Source organism: Alternaria dauci, chromosome 8 (genome assembly GCF_042100115.1).
Source record: "Alternaria dauci strain A2016 chromosome 8, whole genome shotgun sequence".
Lineage (NCBI taxonomy): Eukaryota > Fungi > Ascomycota > Dothideomycetes > Pleosporales > Pleosporaceae > Alternaria > Alternaria dauci.
In genome coordinates this window covers 2,603,828-2,615,848 of record NC_091279.1, presented here as the reverse complement: position 1 = coordinate 2,615,848, position 12,021 = coordinate 2,603,828, and the positions used below count along the sequence as shown (strand labels likewise).

At 39.1% G+C, this 12,021-nt stretch overlaps 1 protein-coding gene across 1 annotated transcript; it reads right to left on the bottom strand.

The window, feature by feature from the left end:
• Window positions 1-10,410: 10,410 nt before the first annotated feature.
• ACET3X_008771 (uncharacterized protein) lies at window positions 10,411-11,819 on the bottom strand (the record flags this gene model as incomplete). The annotated part of the gene is made up of 2 exons (XM_069454980.1): window positions 10,411-11,361; window positions 11,517-11,819. The coding sequence occupies 2 exons, from the start codon at window positions 11,817-11,819 to the stop codon at window positions 10,411-10,413; spliced, it is 1,254 nt and encodes a 417-aa protein (XP_069304373.1).
• Between the last annotated feature and the right edge of the window lie 202 nt (window positions 11,820-12,021).

Sequence of the window (12,021 nt, the reverse complement as noted above, 5' to 3'; positions counted from 1 at the left end):
ATAAAGACTAAAGGGTATAACTTTATACTTATATATCTTATACTATATAGTAAAAGCTATAAGCTACTAAGAATCCTCTTTTATTCTAATATAATAAAATATATAAATAATATTAAATTTAAAGAAGATTATTACCTAATTTAGCTTAGCTAGTGTTTTATAGAAGAATAGAATTAGATACCTATCTTTAATAGTAGTATTATTAAGGTTATAAAAGTCTATATAGACTTATAAACCCCTATCTAGTTTAGTAATAATAAGGAGTAAATTCCTTATAAGTAATTTAGATAGGGTAATATATTTATATTCTTCTATATCTTTAATATAAGTAGTAATAGCTTTTTCTTAGATACCTAAGAATAGGTAGGGCTTATAGTTTAGTATCTTAGCCCTTAGTTCTAGTTTAATCTTAAAGTTATACTCTAAATAATTAGTTTATTTAGATACTACTACTTTATTAAAGGTAAGGATAAACTCTATATATTCTTTAAAAAGTTCTAGTATAAGAATATCTTTTAAAATAATATCTTAAGGCTTAGAAAAGAATATCTTATAATTATCCTCTATAGTAGTATATTAAAATTAAGTATATTCCCCTAGTTATTATATTTTTAAGTAAGGATCTATCTAATACTTTTTAGCTAGTATCTAAATAGCCTTAAGTAAGACCTTCTTAATTTCTACTTTAGGTTTAAGGGGTTATTCTAGTTCTTCTAGATATACTATATTAGGAGGAATATCTTTATTATCTAAATCTTAATATACTAGATCTAGTTTACCTACCTTAGGGTCTATAGTCTTTATATCTAAATTCTATTTAGTAGTACTACTATAGTAGGCGTTATAAGAGGTTTATTCTCCTTAGTTATTATCTTAGGCGTATATATAGCCCTTATAATAGATAATAAGTAGTTATTTCTTAAGCTAGTAGTTTAGTTAATAGTATTTATCTATAAATTTAATTATACTATCTTAGTAGTTTAATTAAGGGTAATAGAGTTTATACTATTTAAACCTAAGGACTAAATTAAATAACCTATAGGAGTTTACTACGTAAGCTATTATTTATTTAACGTAATTATTTATCTATAGAAAGAATTTAATATAATAGGTAATAGATTCTACTAGTTTACTATTATAGCTACTATAATAAACATATCTAATAAGGGGAATTAGCTAAAAAGTATAGATTTAATTAAGAAACTTCTAGGAAATATAATTATAATTAGCGCTATTATAAGCTAATATATAATAAATATATAGGACTATATAGGAGCGTCTAATCTAGGCCTTAGGGATAGGGCCTATAGTATTATCTTATATTATGTTACTAAGAAATTTTAAAACTAAGCCTAAACTATCCTAGCGTATCTAGAAGTCTCTTTTTACCTATAACACCTCTCTGTCTATCCCCTATATTACGCCTAGCTACACTGCCTTAATATCCCTACTATTATAATTACTACTAACACTACCTAGAGATTAAGAAGCTCTATCGCATTACAGTAATTATATTTTAAGAGCGTAAGTAGTACTACTACTATTATAATTATAGTTATAGTTATAGTTATAATTATAATTATAATTATAATTACAATTCCCTTTAAGCGGCTACAAAGCCTATATATTAGTGGTACTATCGCCTAAACTCCTCCGCAGCTACTACGTACCTAATAGGTCCTATTACGCTGTATCCTAAGCCTCCCGCATTATCATTATTATTATTAAATTAATTATTAGCTATACCTACTTAATATAATTATAAGATAGGGATAAGCTAGCTAAGGACCGACTATAGCTATCTATTATAGTCCCTACTTATAACTATCTTAATATACGCTTCTTACTCTATTATAAGTGTACCCCTAGCTACTATTATATTACTTAGCTTCTTAATATAAACGTTCTACTCTATAGTAATAAATAACCTTACTTCTATATTTATCCTAGTACTAGCTAGTAAAGTAATACTACTTAGGTAGATAAGAGTTATAGTAAATAGGCTATCTATATAGAAGAGAATTTTATATTAGTCCTTAGTAGTATTATCTAATAAGTTTAGAGAGGAGAGGTAGGTGTCTAAGAAGGGGCTTAAGATACTATAAGGCTTAAGATTATTATAGTTTAAGCTAATTTAATCCTTAGTATACTAGTACTTTACGTTTATATTAGTATTAATATTAAGTACTATCTATAACTCTAGGAATAGCTACTTAACGCCTATAACGTAATTATATATTATAAGGTGTATAGTATTAAAGAAGGTATTTCTCTTTAGTAGTAAGCTTTAGGATAGAGTATTAAAGTAGAAGTTAAGAAATAGAAATTTAAAGAGTTACTTAAATATTTCTATAGCCTTAAGTACTATAGTTATAAGCCTAGAGGTAAGCTATAAACTATAGTTATTAACTAAAAAACTCCTTTTCTACTTTAACTCCTCTTCTCCCTAATATTACTATAACTATCTAGAACTACTTAAAGTTTAGCGCTTTAGTTTTAACCTATCTATTATTAAACTATATATAGCTATATATAGTAAAAATAAGTGTTTAGGAAATATACCTTTACTGCGATTTATTATAGTGTCTTTTAATAGTGTTATACTTACGTCTTTTACTAGTATATTTATTATTTAAATAGGAGCGTCTAATAAAGGAATAAAATATGAATTTAGATAGTTTATCTTATATTAGGGTTAATACTTAAGATTCCTAAGTAGAGACCTATTATAGAAGCTTAGTAGATTCTTATAGGGTAATACCTATATAGGAGTCTACTAATACTTCTAGCTATAGCTATCTATCTACTCTAGGGGGTAGCCTAGCTCCTAGAGTTTTTAGTTTTCTAAATTAGGCTCTAATTTAGTATTATTAGACTTATATTCCTTAGCTAAGGGAGAGTTAAAACTATTATCTAGGTAAGTATATAACTAGTGTTAGGTAGTAGTTTCTACTTTAATTTTAGTAGAGCCTTTATTAATAGGTTTATTTAGGTGATTATAAACTAAGTAGTCTACTAATCTATAAGTAAAGTAAGTCCTTAGATCTTTAGAAGCTTATAGCTTTTTAGCTTTTAGTAGATTATCTCTCTTTAGTAAGTTATTAGCCTTAGGGTAGCCTATTATATAAGGAGCTTTAGTACCTTTATTAGTACTAAATTAAGCTATTAGGTATAGTATATTACTTTATTAGTTTTAGTTAGCTTTTAGATCTATAAAGCCTTTAAGCTAAGTAAAGTTATACTCTAAGATATATTAAGTAATTTCTATTAGTATCTTATTAAATAAGGCTTAAGAATCTAGAGTTTAATTAATTAAGGCTAAGTTCTAGATATAGTATATAGGTAGCTTTTAGAAGATATAAACTCCCTTAAACTAAAAGGGAATATTTAAGTTCTAAGCTAAGGATATAAATTAGACTTTAAAGGATATTTAGGCCTCTTTATCTATCTTAAATTCCTTTAGTATAAGTAGGTAGGTAAGAGTTATTATAGAGGCTTTATTTATAATAAAAGGGTTTAGGTCTCCCTAAATATTAAAGAGTACTATAAAGTATTTAATTTCTATCTTATAAATATACGTAAAGCTTATTAGTCCTCTTACTAAAGTATCTCTAGCCTCTCTACTTATAAATAAAAAGAGAGACTAGATATACTAGAGTAGATATTAGTAATACTTACTATTAGCTTACTAGTACGAAAGTATATTTCTAATAAATTTATATAGGCGTTAGGTACTACTCTTAAAGATAACTAGTTTAGGGCTATTCTAGTCTTTAGAGTTATAGAACTATTAAAGTAAGTTAATAATAGTTATTACTCCTTATAGAGGTTCTAGAATAAGGATAGCTTCCTTATTAACTATAAAAAATATATTATCCTTAGTAAGTATTAGTAGTAGGTTATAAGACTAGTATCTAAATAGGTTAAGCTTATTTACTAATAAGGGTTAATTATAGTTAAGGAAGGAAAGAAGCTAGTTTAGGGATAGTTAATAAGCTAGTTAATATAAGCTTAGCTAGGCGTCCTAAACCTAATCTTTTTAGAGAAGGGCGTCGCGCTAAGCTATATATAGCTTATTTTAAATATTAGTAAACTACTATTAATAGCTAGTATAGTATAACCTCTACTCCTCTATAAGCTTAGTATATATATTCTAATCTATATACTCTTATTCTAGTATTTACTAGAGGTTCTTAGTCTCTTTATTCTTTATAATTTTATCTTTAAGTTATATTTATACCCTCTACTACTCTTTATATACTCTAATTTATAAGTTATAATTATACTAGTATATAAAGTAGATAGCTATAGCTAGATTACTAAGGGCTTCTTTATTAAGGGCCTTAAAACTAGTAGAGTAACTAGAGGATAGTAACTCTTAAACTAAGAAGTAAAAAGTAATTTATTTATCTAAACTAAGCTTTAGCTAGAAGAGGTTAAGATTATTATATATTTTTACTTATTTATAGTCTAAAAAAGCTATTACTTAGTTAGACTACTTCTTTATCTTATTATTTATCTATAGGGTTACTAAAGGTTTAACTAGAGTAAATAAAGTAAGTTTATATTTTACTAGTAGTATAGTTACGTTAGTATTATCTACTTTATCTACTACTAATAGGCTCTTACTATTAATTATAAAGGGTAAGGCTTTAGGATTATATTACTAGACCTTTCTACTACTAAATTAGATACTAAAACTTAGTTATACTTCTTATAAAGTAATAATACTATTATAGTTAGAGTCTTTAGCTATAAGGTTAAATATATTATTATTTATACTAGTTAGGTATAATTCTAGGTAGTTAGTAGCTTCTAAGGCGCATAATACTAAGTATATAAGAGGATAGTAAGGAGGTAGTTAAGAGGTCTTAGACTTAGGTTTAGTTATAGCTTATCCTTACTTAGACTCTTTATTATCTTAATTAGCTATTAGTATAGTTAAGTTAGAGGAAGGGTAGAGTTAAGTAAATAGATTATATATAGTAAGAAGAAGAAGAGAAGAAATTTTTAGTATATAGGATTTTATAACTATATAGTAAAAAAGAGTTTCTATATAGTAGTAGTAAAAGTTTACTACCTATTAGGTAACTTAATTACTAACTATTAGGTATAGGCTAAACTAGTCCTTAAAGTAAGTTTAGTAAATTATAATATTAGTCCTCTTAACTACTATCTTCTTTAGAGTTAGATTCCTATCTATAAGGTTATACTCTATTATATAAGGTTTTAGGTAGGGTATAAAGTAAGTCTAAAGAATTATAATATTAGTCTTCTTAACTACTATCTTCTTTAGAGGGGAAGTCCTATCTAAGGTTTATACTCCTTTATATAAGGTTCTAAGTAAAGTACTCTAAGGTAAGTATAGTAAAAGGCTATATACTCTAGGCTATTAGTTAGTAAAAAGCTATCTTATAGTAAGCTATCTCCTAGAGATAGAGTCTTAAATCTAAACCTATAGTAGTAATAAGAAACCTAGTTTCTTACTATCTAAAAGTACTAGACTTAGCTAAGAGCTAGCTACTAAGACTACTCTTCTATATAATAACTAAGAGTAAGTAAGGACTACTTACTTTTATCTAGGCTAGAAGCCTATAGTAAGCCTTATTAGCTTATAAGGTCTACTATTATATAAGGTAGACGTTATATATAGAAGGGCGAGCTAGTTATAAAAGTAGCTTATATTTAGAATAGAGAATAGTAGATAACCTCTAGAAGAGAGGAAGAGGGAAGGGAAGAAGATATAGTAAGAGGAGAGAGAGCTAAGAGAGGAGCTAGGCCTAGTTACGCCTAGTATCCTCTAGGTAGTAATACTCCCTTATAATTTCTTTATTCTTAAGTACTATAGTTATAAGCTTAGATATAAGCTATAAACTATAGTTTAAAAACTCCTCTTCCCCCTAAACTCCTCTTCTCCCTAATATTACTATAACTTTCTAGAACTACTTAAAGTTTAGGGCTTTAGCTTTAACCTTTCTATTATTAAACTATATATAGCTATATATAGTAAAAATAGGTATTTAGGAAATATACCTTTACTATAATTTATTATAGTATCTTTTAATAGTATTATACTTATATCTTTTACTAGTACGTTTATTATTTAAAGAAGTATAAGTAAGAAAAGTATTAAGCTTTTAAAATATAATTATACTCTTATAAGTAGTATAGAAAAGGTAACTATATTTATTAAGGTAAATAATAGGTATTAATATAGTAGTAGAGAGTATTAAGAGTATATTCTAAGTGTATTTTTAGTACTAAAGTATATAGTAACTAGATATAGTAGTAAGGCGTACTATATAAGTAATATAATAAAGAGGTAAAGAAGTAATAGAGGGGATTAGGGAGGTAAGGAGGTAGTAGGGGGGATTAAGGAGGTAAGGATAGGGGGATAGAACCTACGCTAATGTAAGGAATAGGGAGCGGAACCTACACTAGGGGTAGGATCTACTAGAACCTAGGGCAGTCGCTTAGAGGTAGGTAGGGTTAGACTCCTCCTCCCTTAAATCCCTCTCGTGCTACAGTGTACACTTGTATATCTAGTGTATAGAGTGTTTCTAGCTCGTGCGATACATAGAGCGCCGCTTTTATCACGGATATCAAACTAAAATAATTAGCTCGAGTGTCGGCTTCGCCTTTGCCCAGTGCTCGCAATCGACATCGAACAAGACGGCTACCTTCCGATACACCATCTCTGAATACGGCCCCAGAGCTTCGCGCGCATCAGCTTCGAATGCCTGTTCCAAGAGCAGGCACTGGAAGAACCAGCCCGAAGCTCGGGGGAGCGTCGCATGTGGTCCGTTGCTCACATGCCGTGCCACGACCGCGAAAAGCATCTTGTCCGGCTATGTCAGTCGGTGCAATAAGCTCAGCATGACCGACCCAATTATCTGGTGCATACCCTCATCTAACGCAACGTCGAATTTGACGGGCTTCGAGAATTCTACCGGCCGCTGTGCCGCGGGGGTGACGTAAAGGTGTGCCGTCTGCGCACAGAATCCAAGCATTCGTGGGAGCAGCATACGCATAGTATGTGGAAACAAACAATGAGCCTGCGGAGTCGTCCGGAGTACCGTGGCAAGTCGCACATATTCCTCAGCATTCGAGTAGAAGCGGAGCGGAAGCATAGGTATGCTGATAGGAGGAAGCTGGTGCTCGATCAGGTATTCTGCGAATTGCCTGTCGAAGTTGCCCTGAAATACGGATGATTCAATCTGAATCGGATCACCCGCACTGTCGAAGCGGTAATACTCTACCAGCGAGCAGATCTTAGGCCATTCGCCCATGCGCATCCGGGTATGCGAGTCCATGTATTCCGTGGCATTCGTTACTGCGCCCCAGAGCACTGGAGGTGGATCATTTATGACCATACGGTCGACATCAATGATAGTAAGTGAGATCCAAGACCAGCTAGGGAAGTGCTCCATTCTTGGAAGCAGCATGCGGTTGTAAACACCGGGCCAGTCCCAGAGGATAACTGCGTCGAGATACCTCTCAGGGACGCCGCAATGGAACGCTGATCCTAAGCCCGTGGATAGTTTGTTATTGATGCCTTTGATAGCATTCTCAGCGTCGCTTTCATGCGTGAACCTTCCAAACACGAATGCTGTAGCCAGGAATCGATAGCGGTCGAAACAATCCGCAGACTCGTCGTCGAAGAATCGCCAGCGGTGTTCCTCTTCGATCGTGTGGCGTTCAGGTGTCTCGAGCCAACAGTCTTCGTACCATGTCCCGTTAGCGCATTTCCAAAACATCTGAGTGGGAGTCACCACGATGACCCGATGCGACAGCAGCTTCTCTTGCAAGGTCCATCCTCTCATATCCACTCGGATGAGAGGATGCTAGCGCGGAATGGTTCGGCGAAGGGAGAAAGCTGGATGCCTTCAACCGTCTCAATTTCGGGAACGAACGAACGAGATCCGGGCTGCACTCCAGCAAGCCCAGAATTACAGTCTTTCCCACAGGCGCCCTGTGCAATGTAAGTGAAGCTATCGGGATGGAGAGGCAGGAGACGTACCACTATTGTGATCAATGCCCTTGAATATACCTGGTCCATCTGGTCAAGCTGGGCGTCTCTGTCGACATCGTCATCTTGACGTATACACAACGCATCCACCCATAGATATTTGATTCTCAGTCGCTCGGTAAGAGTCATCGCATCTTTGATAGTTTGCGGAATATCTGCATGTGAGTCGCTGAGCCCCCCCGGTTGTCCCAGTCGGTACCGTGTCTCGGCTGTACTCAAGAGCTGCGCTGACTTGCCCCACACGTACGAGAGTGCGACATACGTGCCAGTAGACATGCTGGCATCCAGATCTTCCACAAGGCATCTCGTCTCGACATCGATAGCCCGGAATCCTGCGTGATATGGATGCGGCTGTGGTAGTCCGCATTCTCCCTTGTGGTCCATCAAACACCGCCCAAGCCAGGCACGTACTCGATCTGTTGCCACTTGTCCTCCCACCAATCTTCCGTTACCAAACCACGGACACATGCGGTCATTGTCGGGATACGGTGACTTCATGAGTTGGAAACCATATCGCCATTGGCTTCGTGGGAGCAACATGCTTTCGTTTGCCATTGCCTTTTCATTCACTTCGCATAACGTACCACTCATCATTTCAGTATAGAAACGCCTGGTTTGTCCGATACTCTGAGCACCGATTAGGCCGTCCTTGAGTACTGTACGCATCAGCGATGCCCACCCATCCCACCAGACTCGTATCACTGTATCCTCTCCAAATGCCGGATCGTCTATGTCAGAAAAAGCACGCTTGCTCCCTCGAAACGTTGACAAGAGGACCCGGCACATAGGACAGCCTGGGGTAGTTGCGGTACCCTTGACTTGATCTAACCGGAAGATTGCTGCCTTCCCCTCGGGGTTGTTGCACACCATCAACCGATGCAGCGGTACTTGAGTGCAAGGCGTACACAAACGGTCATCGTAATGAGTGTTCTGCGTCCCAAAAGGCCACGCAACAGTAGGCAGACGGTGTCTGTACCACAGTCTGAGTTAGTCCTGGGTTTAATGATCGGCAAAGTATTCATCTCAAGAGACCAAGAAGACGACAATCCTGCGGAGATAGCGAGCAGAAAACCTACACTGGAAGATCTTTTTTCCCCTTTCCTTTGGTTCGATCTAAACTGTAGGCCATCATGTTGACAATGTCCGTGCGAGTCTTCATTTGACCATCTGCAGGAACTTTGTAGGCATTCGCCTCCGCCTCTGCGTATAACTGTTCAAGGTCAAGTTGCTCCGCATCGTCCATTTCCCACTCCGGATCATCCCCGGGAGATAAACCCAGCTCCTCACGACGCAAGTCTCGCAGTGCGGTGTTTGTTGGGTCGGGCTTGGCTGACTTTAGTACCATGCGAATTGCCGCGCGAGTACTGGAATCAGAATCACAGGGTCCATCGCCCTGCCACTGCGACACCCACCGCGCGTGTCGTGCCTCTGCTCCTGGATTGTAGCCATTTCCTAGGCGACGGATACCCCCGGTCTCAGGATTGAAAGAATTAGTAGCTGGTACCGTCTGGGGATGGGGCAAATCGGTTTCTCGGCCCGGGGACAGAGGAATTCTCTGTTGTTGATTTGTAGGCGCCTGTCGTTCAGCAGTCGGGGATGTATCAGCTTCGGGCTCGGGTTTAGGATCATTCTTCGTCTGCTTCTTGAATTTTCCAAGAAGACGACGCATTGTTGCAAATTGCTATACAAACCATAAACCGACCAGGGACGTTGCTTTTGTTTAGAGCGGGAAGTTTTCAGCTGAGGGGTTGGACTCTGGGTCAGATGCGTCGGATGCTCTTGGCCGTTCAGCTGAAGAACGCCACATCCAATCAACACGCAGTAGCAACACCAATCAAGAGAGCAGACGGGGCTAGACGTACATAGCGTGTCGAGCGAAACATGAATAAGAACAGTAAGGAGCGTCATTGGCTGGGATGATTGCTCGAGTAGGGTACAGGGTGGTAAGGCATAGGGTGGAAGTCTATCTAGCCGCACGCTGGAACGTTAAACTTCATCGCAAGAGCTTCCGGCCAGGGTAAATGCCGGGTACCCATCAGGTGGCAGCAGGGAAAAATGTGGTTCGTGGTGAGAGATGAAAGGGCCGAACGGTTGGGCCATCGTCTCTCTCTATGTTATATCCGCTTGGTCGCCTTGCTCTTACTTACGAGCGTTCAGATCTCTGACGTCTGAACTGCACTGCGTACTGTGACCTCGAAATCATATACGGTTGTGTCACGCACACAGTCTTCAATGTTAATATCTGCGGCCGGGCAAGCTTCTTCACGCTTGTAGTTGGATGTCAGTCTATATTGTATTCCTCCTATATAAAGCTCCTATTTACACTCCTCGCATACATCGTGAATCGTCTATATACATCCCCTCTCGATTCAAACAGGCGCTTACGCACCGTTGCCGTTGTACAAGAACAGGTTGGGGCTGCCGCTGAGGGTACCAGTGATCTTATTCGCGACACCGAGTGCCTTGATGCGGTTGGTGATCGTAGCAGGGGTGGACAAGCCCTCAAGAGCCTGGAGATAGACGACAACACCAGCGACGTGGGGCGCAGCCATGGAGGTACCTGTCAACGAGGCGGTGGCGGTGTTGCTGCCGATGTACGAGGACTGGATGGCGACACCGGGGGCGAAGATGTCGACACCGGCTCCGTAGTTGGTGAAGCTACCAGGGCGGAACGAGCTGTCCGCCGCAGAGACGGTGATGGCGTTGGGTGCGTTGGCGGGCGATTGGCTAGAGACGGGGAGTGGGCGGCCGCTTTCGTCACCGTTGCCGGCAGCGACGACGGAAAGGACGCCCTGAGTGTAGGCGGCCTGGATGGCGTTGGTCCAGGTGGTGGAGGCTGGGCCACCGAGGGACAGGTTGATGACGGAGCGAGCGGCGCGGCTCTTGGATGTAATGTCGTTGACAGCCCAGTTGAAGCCGGCGAGGATGTCAGATGTAGTACCAACTCGGCCCTCGAAGACCTTGACGGAGATCAGGTTGGTGCCCTTAGCGACACCGTAGGTCGAGCCACCAATGGTGCCGGCAACGTGGGTGCCGTGGCCCAGGGTATCGGTATGGGCGCTGCTGAAGACGTTGTAGCCGAGGGTGGCACGGCCACCGAACTGCTGGTGGGCAACGATGATACCGGAGTCGACGACGTAGGCATAGGTGTTCTGTCCAGCGGTGGTGTCGTAGATGTACTGGGTTGAGGCACCGGTTCGGTGGCTGATAGCACCAAGACCCCAGGTGGCACCTGACTGGGTGGTCAAGGCCTTCTTCTCGAGTTTGTCCTCGTGAACCTCCTCAACATCGTACCAGAGGTATGCGACTGTGTCGGGCTCGACAAGGGCAACCTGTGGTAAATTAGTATAGCCGAAGACAGGTGACAGTTTTTTGATAGCGATTTATGGAGAACAGAAGTGGGCGAGGATAGTATGCTAAGCAATGCTCATGCAGGAACAGTTTCAATGTGCCCATCAGAAGTTCAGTGATCTAGGTCGCTACTCACATCAGGGCTAGCCTTGATCTCAGCAATGGTAGCATCGTCGAACTCTCCAGAGTACGCCTTCCAGTCCTTGATGCCGAACTCCTTCTCAATACCGGCGGTGTCACGCTTGGCGAAGCTGCGCTTGTGGACGTCGGCGGCCCAGTTCAAGTGGGATTTGACGGCAGTAGCATCGATACCAGGCTTGAGAGTGACGATAAATTTTCCGGGGATGACGTCGGCCCTCTTGGTGATGGGAGCGGGAGCCGCAAGGACAGCGGGGAGCAGGGCTCCGAAGAACACAGCGAGGTTGCGAACGTTGATCATCTTGAAGTCTGCGGTGCGTGAGTGAGGAGCTCCAGAATGGTCAGTGGTAAACCTACTCAGAAGAGCACTGAGTGTAGACCGGTAGAAGAAGTGACTGAGGAGCTCAAGGCTGATGCTTGATATCCTTTCTGGAGCAATATCTACTTCATCTTATATACATGAACACGGACGTATTCAAACGACCGAGTAGTCACAATTCATC